This window comes from Cryptomeria japonica, chromosome 11, assembly GCF_030272615.1.
Source record: "Cryptomeria japonica chromosome 11, Sugi_1.0, whole genome shotgun sequence".
Taxonomy (NCBI): Eukaryota; Viridiplantae; Streptophyta; class Pinopsida; order Cupressales; family Cupressaceae; genus Cryptomeria; species Cryptomeria japonica.
This window is the reverse complement of record NC_081415.1, coordinates 523823125-523845024: the sequence shown is the minus strand read 5'-3', so window position 1 is coordinate 523845024 and position 21900 is coordinate 523823125. Positions and strand designations below refer to the sequence as shown.

Below are 21900 nucleotides of genomic sequence, written 5' to 3'. Positions count from 1 at the left end.
ATGATTTTATCCATTTATAAATGATATCTACAAAATTGAAGTATTGGATATGGTACAACAACTTTGATACCACGTTGTAGAAGAAAAAATTATGTTTTATTTCATTGTTTTAAGAGAATTTTAGAGGTCAAGTTGAGGAAAGTGAGAGAGAATGTTTGGGTGCCACTTATTGGTGCCTCACAAGGCTTTTAACCTATATAAAATATATCCTTCAATGCTGTTAATAAGTAGCATTTGAAGAAAGAATTTGTAGTTAGCTATAAAGGATAGAATGAAAGAAATGTGTAGGAACTCAACTAGCCAAGAGAGGAAGAATAAAAGAAAAGAAAATAAACTCAACAAGTTTGTTGTAGGTGTTCAAGGCAACCATAAGGCAACCATTAGACATCTAGGATGAACAAAAAAATCAAATTTCCAAATATGAAAAACTAAGGTGTGAAGGTGTGAGGATTTAAATTCTTGTAGGAAGGAGATGTCTAGAAAATCTTATAAAAATTAAAATTGTTTTTGAAATCTTTCATATAAGTAATTGTTTTCTATAGATTTTGTAAATGAATATAAATATTAAAATTGAAATAAATATATATTTCAAAATTTGTGTCAGTGTAGACTGGATGATATATAAAGAATATAAGATTGAGTAATTTGATAAGACCCCAATCTTAACCGCATCAAATAGTATCAAAGTAGGTCGATTAGCTAGGAGAAGTGTGTTGAGATAAGAAATGTGTTTGTCGACCCACACGGCTATCCTGGAAGGAGACCCACCCATTACTATATAATATCTACTTAATAAAAATCCATATAAGCTTGTTTCCTCGTATTTTCATCAACTTTTGGCTTTAATGGTTGATCATCATCCACAACAACTAGGTCAAGCGTCACATTATTTTAATAGCTTGTCTCTAATGTCGGAAGAGCTATGGTCGTCTTCAAATTTGGTCATCAGGAAAACGAAAATTAATTCTTTACAAAATTGAGAGATGTTATAATATGATACCTTAGTCACTGCCGTGCAGATGTTATTATATAGCCCATTCTTTAGACATACGTGAACATTCCTTTATTCGTTCACTGAATGGGCCAGTGTCGGTGGGCTGCGAGTTGTAACGCGCAAAGCACAAAACTATGTTCGATCTTTAATAAATTTATATGAACTCTGGTTCGATCTCTACTTACATATTTCTTTTTTATAGAATATTTATGAACTCTAATTTTAAATTGGCCTAAACTTCCGATGGCGAATGAAGATGTTTGAGCTCAAAAAAGCTTTTAACCCACTGTCGGTGTGATATCAACCCTTGCATTTCTATTAATATTAATAGATCACAGTGGCCCCGAGTTCCACCGAAGAACCAGCGTGATATACGAATCCACTATGCCTTCTTTACAAAAATATGCATAGATTTCCATATATGGCATAATCATATCACCTAATTTGGATTGGGACGTGATTGGGTCGGACCGATAATTACATTATTGGGCCCACGATTAATCTCACACTCCGAAGGATTGCGCTAAGCAAACCATTCAGAGAAGGCATGGAACTGCCTTTTATATCTATAAATACAAATATAGCTCTGCTTCAATCCTTCATTACACGCATCCGCTTTCTAATACACTCTATTTTTTATAATCGCTAATCCTCATTGCCTTTGCACAGAGGAGTTTAATCATGGAAATTGGAAGCTTGCTAACCATGGCCAAAGAAGAAATTAAATCGGCCAGCTCAAATAATGGGATAGTTGTGAATGGCGAAAATAATCTAAGCAAAGTGCTGCACATGAGTTCGGGTAGCGGCGAGAGTAGCTACGCTCAAAACTCCAGCAGACGGAGCTCTGCCTTCGAATCCACGCAGCCTGTCTTCCACAGCCTACTTCAATCTCTCCCCGTTGAAAATTCCAGCGGTATATTGCGAATTGCAGACTTGGCTGCGCCAACGGAATGAACACCGTTTCTGAGGTGGATTTTGTGGTGACGACCATAAAAAAGCTGTGCTCTAAGCGAGGTCTGACGGTTCCTCAGCTGCAGGTGTTTTTCAATGACCTGCCTTGTACCGATTTTAACGGTTTGTTCATGCTGTTGAACTCGTTGAAGCCCGATTACATGGCGGCGGGAGTGCCCGGAAGCTTCTACCAGGCCCTGTCTACCCATGGCACCATCCACATATGCTTCTCTATTATGGCATTGCATTGGCTTTCTCAGGTAATTCAAGTGAGAGAAAGTCTCTGTCCTGATTTCTTAGTCTTTCTATTGTTCTGAACCAGTTTGTTGTTATTGTAGATTCCCGAAGACGTAGGGAATGAGTCGTGTGTGTACAAGAGAGGAAAGATTTGGATTAATGGAGGCAGAGCACAGGTAGTGAGAGCATATGCAGAGCAGTCACAGAAAGATCTGCGTGGATTCTTTCGATGGCGAGGAGAAGAAAAGTCAAAGGGTGGTGTGATGTTTATATGCGCAATGGGGCGTCCCAATGGAGTGAGTGCAGAGCAGCAAGTCACGTCAGAGGGTGAATACTGTGGACCTGACTTCGAAGCTGCTTGGGACGACCTTATTTCAGAGGTAATCGATATGAATTTCTTTATAGATGGGAATCCAAATTAGAGATCGATATGATTTTCAGAATATTGAAAGTTGTTGCTGTTTTTTAATAGGGAATTGTCAAGGCCGAGACGAGAGACAGTTTCAATCTGCCATGGTATTTCCCCAACGCTCACGAAATGAGAGAGGCCGTTGAAGCGTCTGGTGCGTTCGAGATTGTGAAGTTGGAAGTGTGCAGTGGAGTTTGTTGTATGGGAGAAAGAGAATATGAGGGATGGGTGAGTGATGTGGAAAGTTTTGGGAAGAAAAAGGCGAGGTTGGTGAGGAGCTTTGTGGGAAGCCTTGTGGAGCACTCAATTGGAGTGGAGGGTTGCAATGCACTGTTTGAGAGAATGGAAAGGAAGTCCACTCAAATGTTGGAGAAGGGTGTTCTCCATCCTTCCAGATTTATTTCCTGCATTGTAGCTGCTCTCATTAGAAAATGAAGATACCCTGTTTTGAATTCTTAAATTTCTCCCACTTTTGCTTTTGTAATCTATTTCCATCCACTATGGTTGCCAAGTATACAGTTTTACACGTAATATTGTGGTTGCCAAGTATATGTTGGCAAAAAGTCATTTCGTCGTACATAATTCATTTATAAATGAATAGCTCTTTTCCTTTACGACTACTTAGTCTTATTTGAAAATATCTATCCATTGTTCACGTATTCCATTAATATAATTTATTTATTTTCGAGTCTTAATTAGCATTGATTGTAATTCAATTGTTTTTGATAAAGATAAACAGGTTTTACAAGGATCTGAAACCCAGAGTTTTACAGACCAAGGCCAACAGCCAACGGCCAAAAAGACATTAACTCTAAGCGAAACAAGGGAAACACCTCACACAGACTGAAAGCCAAAGAACAAAAAAAACAGAGCCAAAAAGAAAACAGGACAAAGCACTCAACTAAGAAAGTGCACCAATTCAGTATTCTTCTAAATAATCTTCTTGTTGATTTTCTCCAAATCCTCCATGATGAATCTGGAGATTCCCTGGTCCTGGCTCCAACTCCTGGTCCTAGTGCAGGGATCCAAACTAGTCTTCCCTCCAGCAGCACACTAGCCGCCCTCCGAAGCATTCTTTTTTATGTTTTCCCCCAAGGGAGGATAACTGGCGATGGGTCTAGTTCTATAGTCGGCCATCATGGAATTGATTTTCTCCAAACCATCAGCACTATTATTCATCGCCTCCCTGCTAGTTTCCACTAGATTATTCAAGCTTTCCTTGATATCATTCACATACTCCTATAGGCTTGTGGAAGATCTTCATAGTTTCAACATCCTGATATATCTTTTGGATCATGCTCATGATCTTCTCAGTTTTATTAGGCCCAAGGGAATCCGTGAAAGTTTCAATAATTCCCTTAATCCCATCTTTCAGGGTTCCAATTTCCTTATCCACCCACTTCTAGTAGTTTTTCTAACTTCGAGTGACCTCCAAAAATAGGTTTTCCAACACCTTCTCCTCCTTTTTCTCATCTTCATTCTCCTTATTCATATTCCCCTGTTTCTCATTATCCACATTGATGGGGATATCCAGCCTAATCATGTGGTCCAAGTCTTTGGACCCACATGACTTGGTTGATTTCATTTTCTTTTTGATGTGGACCTCCAGATCTTACATTTTCTTGCTAGTAGATTTGAACTTACTTGCTGCCCACCTAGGAGGATTGGTTTTCTTGCTACTGTTAGTTCTTGGGGTCACCATAAGCTCCCCTTCCTTCTTTGTTCTATACTCAAGGTCCTTTGAATCCTTAATGTCATGCCAATCCATGGCAGTACCACTGTCATCCTCATCCATCTCTGTGTCAGAAACAAACTGCACATCAGGGTTAGAGGAAGAAATGTGGGTTTTATCCTTGGGGGAGGGTTTCACTTCATGAGCATCAAAACTATATAAAATTGATTGTAATTCAATTGTTAACCAATATTAAATAAATATTTTTTTAATAATACATCTTAATCCTATATAAAAATGTGAAATAAAATTGATTAATCATATTTTTTCTATTTTATAGGTAATAGGCCATAGCCACAATATTTTCAATTATTATTATGATTGATTAGGTTTGACCCAAGACCTTCCCCATTCTATGGAAGGCCAAGAGCCATAGCTTAGAATTCCACTTTAGATGTCCCTATTGGGAATTGAACTTGGGTCTCCACAATGAGAACCCAGTGTTTTAACCAGTTGAGCTCAACCCCTTGGACTTGATTAATCATATATTACATTAATACAATTAACTTATTATGTAATCTTAATTAGCATCAATTATCATTCAATTTCTATTTTAAATTAAATGAGTAATCGTTTATATATGAATACATTCTATTCTTATAGAAAATATCAAGTAAAATTGATTAGTCATGCATTACATTAACACAACTTATCATCCAATCTCAATTTACATAAACTATCACTTAATTTCTATTTTAAGTTAAATGAATGCTCTTTTTTCTATGAGTACATCCATTCTAGGTGAAAATATCAAAAAAAATTGGCTAGCCATGTGTGACATTAAGACACTTAATTGATCATCTAATCTTAATTAACATGAATTGTCACTCAATTATTCTCTAAATATAAGTGGGATCGTTAAGGAAGAAAAAGCATAACATGATATAAAGTAAAAAATATAATAAAAATTAAGATAGTTATATATTATTGGCATTACTTTAAGCTAGTGGTTATTTTTTGTCATGATATGTACTAATGGCTATCACGTATGGTTGGTTAAGATAATTAAAGTATCATTTAATTTCAAATAAATGGGAGCCCTAGCATTGAGTAGTGTCACCACTCATACAAGAAAGTTGGTTGAGACATATGCTAATATAATATAAGTCAGTGTTATGTATCACCACTAAATTATAGGATTGTATGCATTTTTTCTTCCAACAAGTTTGAAATATTTTTTCAACAAATCACTGGAAAACATTCTAAGTGTTTATCGCAACTAAATTTCATGATGGTGCTTGGGAAACACTGAAATTTTCAACAAGTTTTTTTCTAAATGACAAGATAGTAATGTTTGATATAGTTATAAACATAGATGTAGATGTAGATAATGATCGTAGGAACATTTTGTATGGAGAATAGCTAGTTCCCTATTTTGAAGCACAATCCTTTAAATCTAAGGAAATTCAAGAGTAGCTTAATTCATCAATAAAAATTTATAATATTGCAAAGGAAATTCAAGACTACCTTTATTCATCCATAAAATTTATAATATTGTTACATGTGTGATTGTACATGTATTTATGAATCATCAAATATTATCTTTATTCCAAGTATATGTTGTATTGTTGTGAAGGATATCAATGTTGTTGTAGATAAGGCATTCTCACAATTGAAAGAAGGAATTGCAATTGTATAAATTGAATCACGCTAAAGAATATTTGACCACATGCAAGGAAATCTTGAGGACATGTTGACTATAAATGAGAAAAGTGAGTAATGTAACTTCTATAATATGTCTTTTAATCCAATATAATAGAACTTAAAAATTAGAACCATAGTGAATATCAAAATGATTGAACCCTTGTAAAATATTTATCTTATTTATTTAGATAATGATCATAGGTGCATTTTGTATGGAGAAAAGTTAGTTCCCTATTTTGAAGGGAAATTATTTAAGTCTAAAGAATTTCAAGGATACCTTAATTCATCCATGAAAATTTATAATAGTGATAAGGAAATTCAAGACTACCTTAATTTATCCATAAAAATTTATATTATTGTTACATGTGTGACTATACATGTAAATGTATAATCAAATATTATATTTATTCAAAGTATGTGTTGTATTGTTGTGAAGGATGTGAATGTTGGTGTATAAGACATTCTCACAATTGAGAGGAGGAATTAAAATTGTATAGACACAACCAGACTAAAGAAGATTTGACCACATGCAACGAAACCTTGAAGACACATTGGTTAAGAATGAGAAACTTGAATAATGTAACTTCTATAATATGTCTTTTAATCCAACATAATAGAACTTAAAAATTACAACCATACTGAATATCAAAATGATTGAACCCTTGTAAAACATTTCTCTTATTTTTTTAGATAATGATCATAGGTGCATTTTGTATGGAGAATAGTTAGTTCCCTATTTCGAAGGGAAATCCTTTAAGTCTATGGAAATTCAAACCTACCTTAATTCATCCATGAAAGTTTGTAATAGTTCTAAGGAAATTTAAGACTGCCTTAATTTATCCATATAAATTTATATTATTGTCGCATGTGTGACTATACATGTAAATGTATAATCAAATATTATATTTATTCAAAGTATATGTTGTATTATTGTGAAGGATATGAATATTGGTGTATAAGGCATTCTCACAATTGAAAGAAGGAATTGAAATTGTATAGATGTAACCACTCTAAAGAAGATTTGACCACATGCAATTAAATCTTGAAGACACATTGGTCAAGAATGAGAAACACGAATAATGTAACTTCTATAATATGTCTTTTAATCCAGCATAATAGAACTTAAGGAAGACAACTATACAAAATATCAAAATAACTGAACTTTGGTAAAATATTTCTCTATAATATATCTTTTAATCCAACATAATAGAACTTAAGAAAGAGAACTATAGCAAATATTAAAAAAGTTGAACCCTGCTAAAACCTTTCTCTTATGTTTTTTTTGTTTTTATAAACAACCACTTTTTAAAATACTTTAAAATTTTACTTGAATTTAATTTAGATTCTAAAAATTAAAATAACACTTCCATTTGCTAAATAAACATGGGTTAAACACCCAAGAGCCTAAAAAAGAGCAAATAAAATCTGGATTTTTGTAACAATTACTTCACCAAATCTACTCTTAGAAAAACAAGCTATGGTATGAAAGATTTCTAAAAAATTTAGGACCAACCAAAGAGATATAACAATATGTTAATTGTCCTCATATTCAATATTTTTGTAATAACCCTCTTTTTGGACCTTGATATGACTTGTTGTTGTTGTTGTTGTTGTTGTTGTTGTTGTTGTCGTTGTTGTTGTTGTTGTCACTACTCCTACTACAACTATGCTTATTATTATTGTTTTGAATTTCATGAGTAATGTTAAGAAATGATAAATAGAACGGGGTTGAAGCTATTTAAATAAAAATTATAATTAAATAGTGGTGACACACTCTCAAGGTCATAAATCTATTTGGAAATTAATATTTCTTGATGGAAATTGAATAAGGGTGGAATTATTTTAAAAGAGGAATTAATAAGTGGTGACTCGCCCATAAGGACATAAATTTGAAAATTATTTATTTATTCAACATATTAATCAAGCACATGTCGTAAGAGAAAATGAGAAGATTCTAGAAGCAAATATCGAATTTAGATTTTAAATACATGGTCAAATGTAACTGCCACTATGACAAGTTGTAAAGAATATATCTTGCATGAAAGAATTTCAAATTCAAATTTAATATGCATGTAACCCCCACTATTCCATTAATCAATTTTGCATGAAGACAATTTTGGAAAAGAATCTCTAATTACAGTGAATTATTTCAATAGTGGAAATGGTGCACCTCTTCTATATAATGTATGCTAAACTTTTGAAAAGGGTAATTCAATATGTTTTTTTTCTTGTGATAGAATAATCTTGGAAATTCTTTTATTTTCAATATCATATTAGTGGTAGGAAAAATTTGTAGGGATATTGCAGGATTTTAGGAAGTTTGTGGAAGATCTCCACCAGGCTGCAAGGTAGGGATCGAAGAAAGTTAGTTGGGATATGTGAGGATTCAGCATCAAGAACCTTCCTTCGAATCTAGGTTCCCCTCTTGTTAATTCTCTTTCTTTCTTTTTCTTTCAAAAGAAATCTCCTCCAAATCTTTTTTAGATTTTTGCATATATGAAATTTTATATTTTTCAAAAGAAATCTTATTTTATCTCTTTTGAATTTCCTTGGTAGATTAAATCAAAATCATGTAATAAATTTTCTTTTCCATCCAAAGAAATTTTTTTCTTTAATTATGCTCAGTTTTTCTTTATTGCGTGAAGGAAAGTAAATTGTTAGTAGATTCCTTTCAAAATACAAATATTGTTATTTGAAAAAAATATATATTTAGAAATCCTCCTCCTTGCTAAATAATCTCTGTGTATTTTGGAAATAAAATCATCTCTGTGTATTTTGGAAATAAATTCATCTATATGTGTTTCGGAAAATAAATTCATCTCATTGTATTTTAGAAATAAATTCACCTCTATGTATTTTGGAAATATATTTTGGAAAATAAATTCATCTCTGTGTATTTTGGAAATAAATTCATCTTTGTGTATTTTGGAAAATAAATTCATCTCTGTGTATTTTGGAAATAAATTCATCTCTATGTGTTTTGGAAATATATTCTGGAAAATAAATTCATCTCTGTGTATTTTGGAAATATATCCATCTCTGTGTATTTTTAGAAACATATTCATATTCATCTCTCTGTAATTTTATACGATCAATTAAATTTAAATTTTGTTTAAAGTTTATTTAAAATTTTCTTAATATTAATGTATTAAATGATAAAATTAATAATTAAAATTTATTTATTTATCGTTCCTTGTTGAATAGATATAATTAAATTTTATTAGCATATTAATTATCTTTTTCTATTTTTGTTTTTTGAAATTTTAATTAAGTCAAATCAAATAGTTAAAATAACTTTATATTTTAAACAATCCAAATAATTAATTTATATTCTCTATCCTTCAATTTATCAAAATCTAATTGGTACCTTGGGAGTTATTATTTTAATAGGGAAATTAAGGTTAATTTTTAAGCTAGCACTAATTATTATCTTAATCAACATTATCTTTATTATAGGTTAAGTTACTTACCCTCATTGACCAATAAATATAAAAGGGAATATTTTTAGAGTATTAAGATCGTAATTATTCCTTTCAACGAGTAGAACATTAAGCTAATATTTCAATCGAATGGAACTTATAATGGGAATTTTATTGCAAATTTAGGCCTCCTCCTTCAATGATGGAAATGATAAGTGCATTGGAAAGCTTATTCCTTATTTAAAATGGGAAACACTTTTGATCAAGTCAACGCGAAAAAAAAAACTTAGTGGTTCATCTCCAATAGGAATTACTTTGTGACATTCAATCATCTCAAACATTTGGGTTCCTTCACCTAGTTCAATTTATAGAAGATGATTTATCTACCATGTAATTATGTGTAGTCACCCCCACCCCCCCGCTTAGAAACAATTTACACTTTTTGAGTAATATGAAATTATGTTGGTTAGGCATGTAGTTGAATACTTCTTTGATTTCAAAGGATTGATTTAATAGTATTAATCCTTTAGAAATAATAATCCCCTAGAAGTTTCTTTGATGTTTTCACTCTCAAGCAAGTGTTTCTTTCATAAGATTGGAATCTTAGTTAATTCTCAAGCATTATTTCCTTACACTTATTCCATAGTATTGGATCTTTTTCATCAAGTATCACTAGTCAACTTCAAATTAATTATGGTAGTAAATAGTTACCCTCATAATTTTCAAATATTTAAGTTATTTATTAGAAATCAAAAATACTTTTGTATACTTCAAATTAGTGTAAGTATTAAAAGTTAAAAGAATTTACCTCTCAAGTAAATTTGTGCTTAGATTCAAAATTACCCCTCTGTGTATTTCAAGAAATATGAATTAATGTTAGTTAAAGATTTCCTCAATTAAAGATATAGAGTATGCAAGGCATTTGAGGATAATCAATCTATAAATAGTCAAAGGCATATAAGACTAGTAAAGGGCGAGGTTATATTAATATTGCAAAGCAAATAGTATAGATTAATTTATTAACATTAAGTTTAAAGATATATTCTATTTTGTAAGAGCATAATATTAATTAGGATTCAAAGTAAACTTTATTTGAAAGCCAAATACTTTTACCAAATCTGAAATCCTCTTAACATAAGACTTGACTTATCTTGTGAATCTCAAATCAAGTAATCATATTCTTTTTAAAGATGAAATAAAGTTAGAATCAAATGTCCAAGATTATTGTATCCTTATCCTTATCAAGCAAATGAGTTTCAAGAAAACTTAAACTATTGTTAGTTGTGTTTAGAGTCGCCATATTAATTCAAGAGTTCCCCTTTAAAAACCCCGCCTATCTTATTCGAGGCCTCCCCTTCATCATCTAAGTGTCTATCGTCCTTTGAAGAAGTTGGTCAAGGTCGCAAGCTTCCACGGTCATTCCTCCCCTCCCTTTTGAATCGCTTCGAATCATTTCGAACCTCGGTTCAAAGTAGTTCAAAGTGGTTCGACCAAATTTTTCACACTAACATTCTTTCTTTGGCAGGAAGTATCTTTTATCGCGGCGGTCTTCTTTGAAATACTTTGAACCGTTTTGAAGCTTGGTTCAAGCTTATTCAAAGTGGTTCTTGACAAGTGTTGACAGCGGGAGTTTATTTTTGGAGTATGATGCGCCGCCTTTCTCTCAAAGCAATCAATGGTCCCATCAGCATGTCAAATCAAAAGATTTTATTTCTTTTTCAAGGGAAAGGGCATCATTGTTATGTGTGTGAGTAGACCTTCATTTTAGAAATGACTGGATACTGCATGAAATTAATTATTATTAGCTCATGGGAAAGGGTAAATCATTAATCGAGGCATTTATGCATCGACGCCTCGAGCATGTCAATCCTGATGTGAGGTGATGAACTATCATTATCCGACCTTCCCATGTATAAAGTTTCCCTGTGAGAAATTTTCATTCAGTTGCCCGGTAAGTTATCCAAAACAAGAGAAAAAGGAAAAGGAAAAAGGAAAAGAGGTCCGTTTTCGGAGAGAAGGAGCAGTTAGAGAAGCTAGAGAAGATTATTTGCTTTTCAACGGAAAACAGGTTAGAGTTTAGTAACCTTTGTTCTGTTCTGCAAACTGTTACTTTCAAAGGTTTGTTTGAAAGAGGTCTCGCTTGTTTAAGTTGAGAATGAAGTCGGTTATGCATTTTCTCGGTAATGTTTCTAGCCTTGAATGTAAAAGACCAGTGATTTGTGATATTAATTTAGAGGGGGTAAATGTGGAGAGTCTGCAAGCAAATTTTCTTGCAAACAAGGAAAAGGTTAAGGGATGTATGGAAATATTAACGAGCGGGTTAATTGAAGCTGCTGCGTTTCCACCTGCCTTCGTAAACCCTGAACTCCTACAACTTTGCATTGACCATTATGATGTAAGAAGCAAGAGCATAGTAAACAAAAATGGCGATGTCATACTTACTGTCTCCAGGGAAACCATTTCATCTATTTTGAAATTAACAGCAAGTACCTTTGCCGCTTTCTCACCCATTCAAGCTGAAGCTGAGTATCGGGAAAACCCTAGTGTGTACAGAAGCACCCTTGCCAGGAAATGGACCAAGGTTAACTATGGAGGTGGGTCTAGACTCTCCAAGGTCATTACTAGAAGCCACATGAAACCCCACATACACAACCTGGTGGTATTATTACACAGGGTGAAAGGTTCAGCTGATGTATGTTTGTTCGAAGAATGGATGTATAGGTACATTGAAATTATCTTAAAGGGTGAACAATGGATGGATTGCGCGGAGATTATTGCCACTTCCCTGAGAAGCCAGCTAAAACGCACCAAAGAGTCTGGAGAAGATTTTCGTATGGCCTCATATTTGACTTATTGTATTGCCTGCACATGTGATCTCACCGCTCTTCCGCATGAGGTATGGAATGAGGAAATGACCATCTTCCAATATTGTCCGTTGTTGCAAAAAGACAGAGTTGTGGAGGATTTTCGTAAGGTGCATGATGTATTGTTTGAAAACATTTATTTGGCTCTAGAAGGTGTTCAAATGCCACGACTCTCCCCTGAATCGCTGAAGCTGGTTCAACATTATGGGAGTTCTTTTATTCAGTTTCCTAGGTTCACATATTTGAGAGTCGGAGGGTTTGAAGAAGAACCCGTGAAGTTGCCTCGATATGCCCTTGATTGTTTCATTTTAGCCGAATTGTGCAGGCAACTTTCTGCTGTTATTAGGGATAATCTCCCTCAGGAGAAATGGGAGACGATTTTCTCTATTAGGCTGCGCTCTTTGGTTTGTAATAACATGAATAACGCTTCCATCATCAGAAACAACATGCTGGGATTCAATCTTGGGTTCTACTGCAGCAGGAGAAACTTCGATAGTAAGGGATATGCAGCTCTAACTCTCGGCCTTGAAATCAACTCATCAGTTGCTCCGCAGCTTGAAGATCTATGGGAAGACTGTGAAAATGAAGAAGAAGTCTTGAAAAAGGATCATTCTAGACTCACCTTGCAGCAAATTAGCTCTTTCAAATTGAAGTTCAAAACACAAGGAATCGTCAAAGATGGTTCATTTTTAGTTGAACCCGGATGGGAAGGATCAAACGAAGCAAAATCCTTGACAGTTGATTGGAGCAAGGAGGAAGATGATGATATTAATTTGAGAGCCAGATCCATATTAACTTATACAGATGATTGGCTGCAAAGGAAAAGAAATGGAAGCATCAATGAGTCTTCTCCTAAGGTGATTTCTCTCTCGGAACCGCTTCAATCTGACATTCCACTTTCTCATGTTGCAGGTGATGCACTGACTTCAGATAAGATAATAAAGTCTCCTTCCCGATCACAAGTCACGGCTCCTAGGACGAGATCCCGTTCCAGGAACAAAGCTTTGAAGCAACCTAGCCCCCAGAAGCAGAAAATGACATCACCAGAGCGGGATTCAAGTGACAAGTTCGCTTTCCCAGATGGAGCAGACGATGAAGTCCAATTCATTGAAACACCAAAGACAGATCAACCCAATTTCTTGACTCCGACTAAAGATACTCAAATGATGTCAACTACTCCCACTGTTCCTTTATGGTTGTCAAATTCAATCAATAAGAAGCGGAGTTTGCAACCAATGGCCACGCCAGTAAAAGATATTGTCACTAGGTATGCGGCTAGAGGGTCTAAAACAAAGAAAATGAAAATGGATGCTTGTCTCACTAAAGATCCAGTGACGGGGAAAATCATAGCGGAGGTGGCTACTTATAAACAGAAAAGGGAGTCAGGGGAAATCGATGAGGAAGGATTCAAAGTCACTTCTATTGAACTGGGTACCCTTAATAGGAATATTGGTAATAATTTCTTTAAATTTTCTGCTGACCACATGCTCACGCAATAAGAAAAAGATTCCAGAGAGAAGAAAGAATTGAAAGCAATGGTGGTGACGATGGCCGCATACATCAATTCGCTGATTAATTTGGGACCTAACCCAATAATCCAGATGCCTCAGCCATTCGATCCAAATTCTGCCGAAAGCCAGCAATTGATGAAACAGATGCAGAGGGGAAAATTGTTGTCTGACGCTATGGTTAGCTGGGTAAATAGCATATTAGATCAAGGGAATAAATTTATTTCCGAAGTTACTAGTATCTATTCCCAGGGTGAGGCATTGCTCGGGGAAATTCAAACTTTGATACCAGTATGGGAGACAGAATTGTCACAGTGCCAAACCATAGTTTCCCGAGTAACAGAGGTTGAAAAGTTTGGAGTTCTCAAATTCTTAGGAGAAAACCCTATGAAAGCCGTGGACCCATGCATATTATTTATCCTGAAAAGTAATATGAGCTGGAAGGAGTCCATCTACAAAGAGGCCATCAAAGAGGTCCAAGGCGTCAAGAATCAAATCACAGACATGCATAAGTAACTGGTTAAAGACATAAAGATTGTTAATCCCACGGGCATTTTACAATTGGATGAAGGCAGCATGGATATTGAAGTGTTAACCAAAAGTTTCACCGAAGCAGTTGAACAGATTAGGGACAAAGAAACGCCAAAGGTCGACGATTTCACTTCGTTGGCAGGTATAGAATCCATGTTGCGCCTCAATGAGAAACTGATGCCACGTCAGAGCCTAAAGATGAAGGAGTATAGGTGGCAGAAGGACGCATGTAGAGCCCGGCTGATGAGTTTAAAGAACCCGCACTCACATGCCACACAGGAATTCACGTCTACTTTCCGGAGCTGGAAGCTGGTACGTCAAACCGTCGGAGATGAGAAGGAAGCCGGCGAATATAGTGGAAACTGAATCGTCATCCACTGGCGTTCTATCTTTTTGATAACTGCTTTCTAGTTTCATAACAGTTTCTTGTGTTAACCCGATAGGGCTGGGTTTTAAGGGAAGCCCTTCGGGATTTTTTTTTTTTAAAAAAACTATAAATGTTGGGGCATTGAACTGTTTATAGATATTAGCAATAGGAGAAAAGATAGGGAGATTAGAGATAGCTTTAAGATAGATTTTTCTGAAGAACAGTGATCAAGGATAGTATATGCATGTTTTAGCTTCCAAAGACTTTGTGCATTGAAGTTGGATATACATATATGAAAAATTTTGAGTTATGCTTTGAAACTTTGTGTTCTGGGTGTTGAATTATTATCACTTTGTGGAGGTAATTTCGACGATTCGAAAGTTCCTTATTGCTGTTAGTTAGTCATGAGTTCATCTATTTCTTATTTTGATATATGTTGAAAACCTAGCAGAAAATTCATTCTTTAAAATAGATTTTGTTGATTATATGTGTGTGAATCTTTTCATTTTCGAGCGTTTATTTTGTAATTACCTCACTATCCATGAGTAGTTGAGAGACCCTTATGCACTTTCAGGAAAAAGTGTAATTGTAAAAAAGGCTAAATTCATTGCAAATCTGATGAGGGAGCTGTACCTGTAGAAAATTCAGAGAGGAAGTTAAAATAAAATTAATACTTTCTCAACTGTAGTGAACGATTCTGTTCTCTTCATAATATTGGGCATAGAGTGAATTAAGAGAAGTTGAGTGAGAGGACAATCTGTTCACTAACAGATTTTTAGCGACTCTGCTGGGGAGAACGAGTCCTTTTGAAGGAACCTTAATCTTTAAATATAATGTATAACCATGGTTCTTCAACATAATGAGGTCTTCCCTGTATTACAACCCAATCTTCGATTTGAAGATACTCAAGAAGACATAATTTCAGACCTAGCGGCAGCTGCTTGGCGAGAACGTAGAAGTGGTCAACACTATCAGCAAATATTAGTGGTTCTGGAAATAGAGGAAGAAAGAGCCGAGTTCTTGAGAGGAGTGCCGGAAGTTCAGGAGGCTGCTGTCGTGAATAGACTAGCCCAGGCACCTGCAAGACCTTGAATGCATCAGTGGTTTAGAACTGGCTACTTGTAGATACACAAGAGGGGAAAAAAAAAAAGGAATTCTTGATGAGAACTTTGAGTCATTGAAAAACCTAAAACTCTTGCCAGATTTTAACGACCCTAAAAAGAAGCAGATCAAATCCCAAAGCAGGCCTAGCTCACCACCAAAGCCCTCCCCCTTCTCACCTTTGGTTCAATCCTTGCTCCCATTGAGTGCCCTTATTCTAGCCTGTATATCAATTCCACCCTTGCAAGTTGTATCACCCAACATGGCTTCTAATCAACCTTGGGGGCAGAACATAGGTCCACTGAATTTAGGTGTGAACCCTGTAGCACTTCCTAAAGGAGCTACTGAAATTTTACCCAAGTTTAGTGGAGACGGCAAAGTCTCAACAGATGACCACTTAAGTGTTTTTCACTCTGCTTGTGTTGTTATAAGCGTCCCTACACAGGAAGTTGCTATAAGATTGTTTGTGCGAACCTTGATTGATGTTGCTGCTGGTTGGTTCAATCATTTGCCCCATCTTTCTATTACTAGTTGGGACGATATGAAAAATGTCTTTGAGAATAGATTTAAAACCCCTGAAAATGAATGTTCTCTGTTTTCCCAACTCAGTCAAATGAAGAAAGATATGCATGAACCCATGAGAGAGTTTGTGGCCAAATTCAATAGATTGGTTCAAAGGATTCCCACGGTGTCAAGGCCTAGTGAAGAAAATCAGAAATCATTTTTTTATTAATGTCGTTCCAGCAGATATAAGTTTTCATCTTATTAAAGATGCTTGTGTTGATTTAGGCGCTGCTCAGAGATTGGCTATTCAACTGGAGGATGCGTTCATTAATGTCGGTAAGTGAAAAAGAGAAGTACATACTCCCAGGACCGTTTCATCTTCTACATCCACAAACCCAGTCTTACAAAAACTGATGAATGACATAGCAATGATGAAGAGGCAGCAGAATAAAACACAGTATCCTTCCCCTTATCAGGACATTCACAGACGGCAGCAGTCTCAAAATGTTGGGAGAGCTCCCCTATTAACTGCTCCTCAGCCGAGACTACAAATTGAAGAAGCCCCTAAAGAAACAATGTGTTCTTTCCACATGACTTCGAACCATGATGAACGAGAATGTCTTGACTGACTCAATTGTATTCAGCTAGCAAAGAATGCTCTTATGGCAGAAGCGATGACTGAAAAAAAAGATGTAGAAAAGGGTGAGTCCGGTAGTTACTTCCTTGAATATGAATCTGATTCAGAGAGAGGAGGTGATGTTCTTACAACACTTCAAGAACCCACCTGCACAGTCATGACTAGAGGCCAGCGGAATCAGAAATTCTATCTTGGAAACACCCCAAATGTATCAAATTCTAAAGGTAAGGAGCATGTTCAGGTTGATACTATGGAACCTAAGATTTTGTTCAGGTCTGAAACGAAAGCTAGTGCCTCAGCTTTTGACATTGTAGAATTTTGTAAAACCTCTTCTATATCCATTTCACCAGCAAAATATCTAAAGCTTAATCCTAAGGAGTTGGACAAGTTGGTTCAATACGTGAAGGGAAGTTCAGTCACTAGTGCACATGTTACAGATAATGTTTCCGAGGATGTAAAAGCTGATGAACCCACCTTTATATCAGAGAGATGCTCAAAAGGCATTGAAGCTACTGCTAATTCTGTTCAAAAGGAAACGGAGGAGAAAAGGCCCAACCCATTTTATATATCTTTGTTATTAAATGGTCAAAGGCTTAGTAATTGTATTATTGATTCCGGAGCATCAGATAATATTATGCCTCGACCAGTTGCAAAGGCCCTTGGTTTGGAGCTCACAAAAACTTTTGGGTGTTGCTATGCTATGGATGGGAAGCAGGTACTCCTGGTTGGCCAAGTGAAAGATGTACAAGCTGTCCTTTACGCTTGCCCTGAAAAGAGAGTGAAGCTCACTATTCTGGTAGCTAATATTCCAGCTAGCTATGGAATGCTACTTAGCAGAACTTTCTGCAAGGATATAGGTGGAGAAATTAAAATGGACTGGTCCAAAGCATATATTCCTGTGGGAAAGAAGAAAATAAAGTTAGAACCTAAGCCGAAAAACAAATATACTGTGGTACCTTCTGACAATCCCAAAGCACAGATATTATATGAGGAGTTTCAATTCGGGAATTACATCATCTTAACCGAGAAGTCATGTGAAGAAAACACGGTAAGTGCTGAAGAAACCTTGTGGACTTTATAATTTGATGGAAGTTGCTCGAACTCAGGCTCAGGTGCTGGTGTAGTACTCATTTCACCTTCTGGGGAATTTTCTCTTTCTCTTTTAAAATGGACTTCCATAATACAAATAATACAGCAGAATACGAGGCGTTACTTCTAGGTTTACAAGAAGCAAAGGGAAAAGGGATAAGGCAGCTAAAAGCAAAGGGGGATGCTGAACTCATTGTTAAGCATGTGGGAAAACAATTCTCTGTAAAAAATGATCGACTGAGGCATTATAGAAATCTGGTTTGGGATGAAATTGAGTCATTTGAAGCTTTTTCTATTGAATTCGTCCCTCGTGCTCAAAATACCAAAGCTGATTCTTTAGCTGTCTCTGCATCTTTATTATTGCCCCATCCCGAATTCAAAAACAATATTTACAGGATTGAGGTGTTATACAGACCAAGAGTCCCAGATAATATTAATCATTGGCAGGTCTTTAACGATGATGAACAATTAAAATAATTCATGGCATGCGCGGGAAATTTCGCTGAAATCCTTTTTGAAGGGTCTGAACATTGGGGCAAGCCAATCGGTGAAAAATCAACGGAAACAGGGGAAGTGATCCAACTTCAAGGAAACAGAATTCCCAAAGGCCTGGTTTCTTTGGAACATCTTTTTCGTAGAAAGGATGACAGTTCTTTAAAGAAAGATGTTGATTCTAATGGAAAGAAAGAGGAACATGACAAGATCAACATTGGAAGTGAAGAGGACCCTAAGCTGATTTCTATAGGCAAAACCTATTCTGCAAGGGAAAAGAGGAACTTATCTGAGCTTTTAATCCAATATCAAGATGTTTTTGCATGGGGTTATGGTGACTTAAAAAATTTCAGAAATGGTGAATTCGTGCATCACATACCATTGAAACCAGGGGCCACTACCTTCAGACAAAAGCTTAGAAATTACAACCCCAAAGTTTCAGAAGCCATTTTTAGAGAGGTAGAAAAGATGTTGAAGGCTCGTATAATTTACCCAATACATCATTCAACATGGGTGGCAAATATCGTTCCGGTAAGGAAAAAGAACGGCGAAATAAGGATTTGTGTAGACTTTAGGAATCTGAATCAAGCAAGCCTTAAAGATAACTATGCACTTCCGAATATGGATCATGTCTTGCAGTCAGTAGCTGGATCCGAGGTAATGTCGATGCTGGATGGTTACTCAGGATATAATCAGATTAGTGTCGCTCCAGAAGATCAACACAAAACAGCCTTCATCACTCCCTGGGGTACCTTTGCTTACAACCGAATGCCTTTTGGTCTAATTAATGTCGGAGCTACTTTTCAGTGAGCAATGAATTCCTCTTTCAAAGACCTGCGAGATAAGATAATTGTTATATATCTAGATGATGTAACTGTCTATTCTAAAAGAAGGAAACATCATTTGAGGGACTTGGAGAAGGTGCTAGAGAGATGTAGACAGCATGGTATATCCTTGAATCCGAAGAAGTCTATTTTCTTCGTTGAAGAAGGCAAATTGCTCGGGCATGTTGTTTCTAAAGAGGGTATAAAAATCGACCCAGAGAGGGTGAAAGCAATACAGAAGCTGGTTCTGCCTACAAATAGAAGTGATTTGAAATCTTTCTTTGGTCAGATCAATTTCCTGAGAAGTTTTGTACCCGAATTTTCTGAAAAGGTGAGATACATGCTGGACATGATGAGCGAGAAACGTCCTTTTAGATGGCAAGAAGAGGGTAAGAAAGCTTTTGAAGATATCAAAACAGCTATCGCAAGTGCTCCAATGCTGGTAAGCCCTAATTTTGAGAAAGACTTCATTATTTATTGTTACGCTTCTGAGCACTCTCTATCTAGTATTTTAACCCAACCCAATGATGAAGGAAAAGAAGCTCCAATCGCCTTCATGAGTGTTCCATTGAAGAAGCATGAATTAAATTATAGTCCAACAGAAAAACATGCCTTTGCTGTCGTAAGGGCATTGAAACAATTCAAGTATTACATACTGCACTCTCATTCTGTTGTATATGTGTCCGAGACCGCAGTCAAAAGTATCTTAACTTAGCAAGAAGTAGGAATGAATAAACGAGCGACTTGGGTAGCTAAAGTGCAAGAATATGACTTAACAATCAAACCTACTTCTCTGGTAAGGGGGCGTGGTTTGTGCAAAATGATAGCTGAGAATAGAGATGTGTCTCCCGGTAAATCCGATGAAGCCCATACAGTTTTACTGGTCAGCCTAACAGATCCTTGGTTCTCTGACATTGCATATTTTCTTTCATACGGTGAATGCCCATCAAATATGAATTATCAAAAAAGACGGAATCTCAGACTGAAAGCTGCCAAATATGTAATTTCAGACGGTGTTCTATATAAGAGGGGAATTGATGGAACATTTTTAAGGTGCGTGGATGCAGAGCAACAAGAAAAATTGTTAAAAGCGTACCATTCTGAGGTTTGCAGAGGGCACTTTTCATCCACTGTTACTGCCTTTAAAATTCTCAGGAATTGTTTTTACTCGCCAGGTATGTTCAAAGATGCTTATAAATTTGTGAAAAACTGTGAGAAATGTCAACTTTTTACTGGACGTCCTCAATTAGCAGCATTACCTCTCAGACCTGTAGTAATTGATGAACCGTTTCAACAATGGGGCATCGACTTTATTGGACCTATAAATCCTCCATCAAGCGCTGGACATATCTACATTCTAACAGCGACAGATTATTTCACTAAATGGGTGGAGGCGATTCCAACGAAGAAATCTAACTCTCAAGTGGTATGTGAATTTTTGATAGAGCAAATTTTTGTTAGATTTGGTGTACCTCAGAAAGTGGTTTCAGATAATGCCACTTATTTCTCATCAGAGGAAATATCACTTTTCTATTACGAGCATGGTGTATCATTGGCACATTCATCAGATTATTTCCCACAGGGAAATGGGCAGGCAGAGTCCAGCAATAAGAATCTAGTGGCCATCATAAAAAAATTGGTATCTGACAATCCCCGAGATTGGCACAAAAGGCTCTATGAAGCATTGTGGGCAAACCGGATCACACCAAAAAGAGCTATTGGGATGGCTCCATTTGAATTAGTATATGGGATTGGAGCTCAAGTATCTTTACCCTTGGAGTTATCAGCTGCTAAATTGCAATCGGTCATCGAAGACCAATTCTTTAAGAACTCATTAGAGAAGAGAGTCATGTATCTGCACAAGTTGGAAAATGAGAGGAGCAAATTAGTTGATCACATCACAGAACACCAGATGAATGTGAAGCGCATCTTTGACAGGAAAGCTCGACCAAGAAATTTCCTTAAGAATGATGAAGTACTCTTGTGGGATAAGAAGAAAGAACTAAAAGGAGCACACGGAAAATTTGAATCTCTTTGGAAAGGTCCGTTCTTTATTTCAGAAGTTGTTGGTCCTAACACTTTCCGTTTGAGATACCCAGATGGAACAATTCTGCCTTTTACATATAATGGGCAGGATTTGAAGCTGGTCAAATTCTAAGTTTTGATGTCCCCTGCTGTGTACATAGCATTTTGTTGTGTCTAGTTTTTTTCGTTCTTGTTGTTTTCTTTCCTGTCTGCTGTGTTCAGTTTTATCTCCTGTTTCTGAGTTCTCTGTGTATTCCGCATACACAGTCCCCAATCAGAGCCCCTGTTAGTTGTATTTAGAGTCGCCATATTAATTCAAAAGTTCCCCTTTAAAAACCCCCCCTATCTTATTCGAGGCCTCCCTTTCATCATCTAACTGTCTATCGTCCTTTGAAGAAGTTGGTCAAGGTTGCAAGCTTCCACGTTCATTCCTCCCCTCCCTTTTGAATCGCTTCGAATCATTTCGAACCTCGGTTCAAAGTAGTTCAAAGTGGTTCGACCAAATTTTTCACACTAACATTCTTTCTTTGGCAGGAAGTATCTTTTATCGCGGCGGTCTTCTTTGAAATACG

General features: G+C 36.0%; 1 protein-coding gene across 1 annotated transcript; it reads left to right on the top strand.

The window, feature by feature from the left end:
• The first annotated feature begins 1675 nt into the window (after window positions 1-1675).
• Window positions 1676-3026, top strand: LOC131035157 (gibberellic acid methyltransferase 2-like). The gene is made up of 4 exons (XM_059214671.1): window positions 1676-1861; window positions 1906-2205; window positions 2284-2562; window positions 2655-3026. Exons 1-4 carry the CDS (start codon window positions 1676-1678, stop codon window positions 3024-3026), a joined length of 1137 nt encoding a protein of 378 aa, XP_059070654.1.
• The last annotated feature ends 18874 nt before the right edge of the window (window positions 3027-21900 follow it).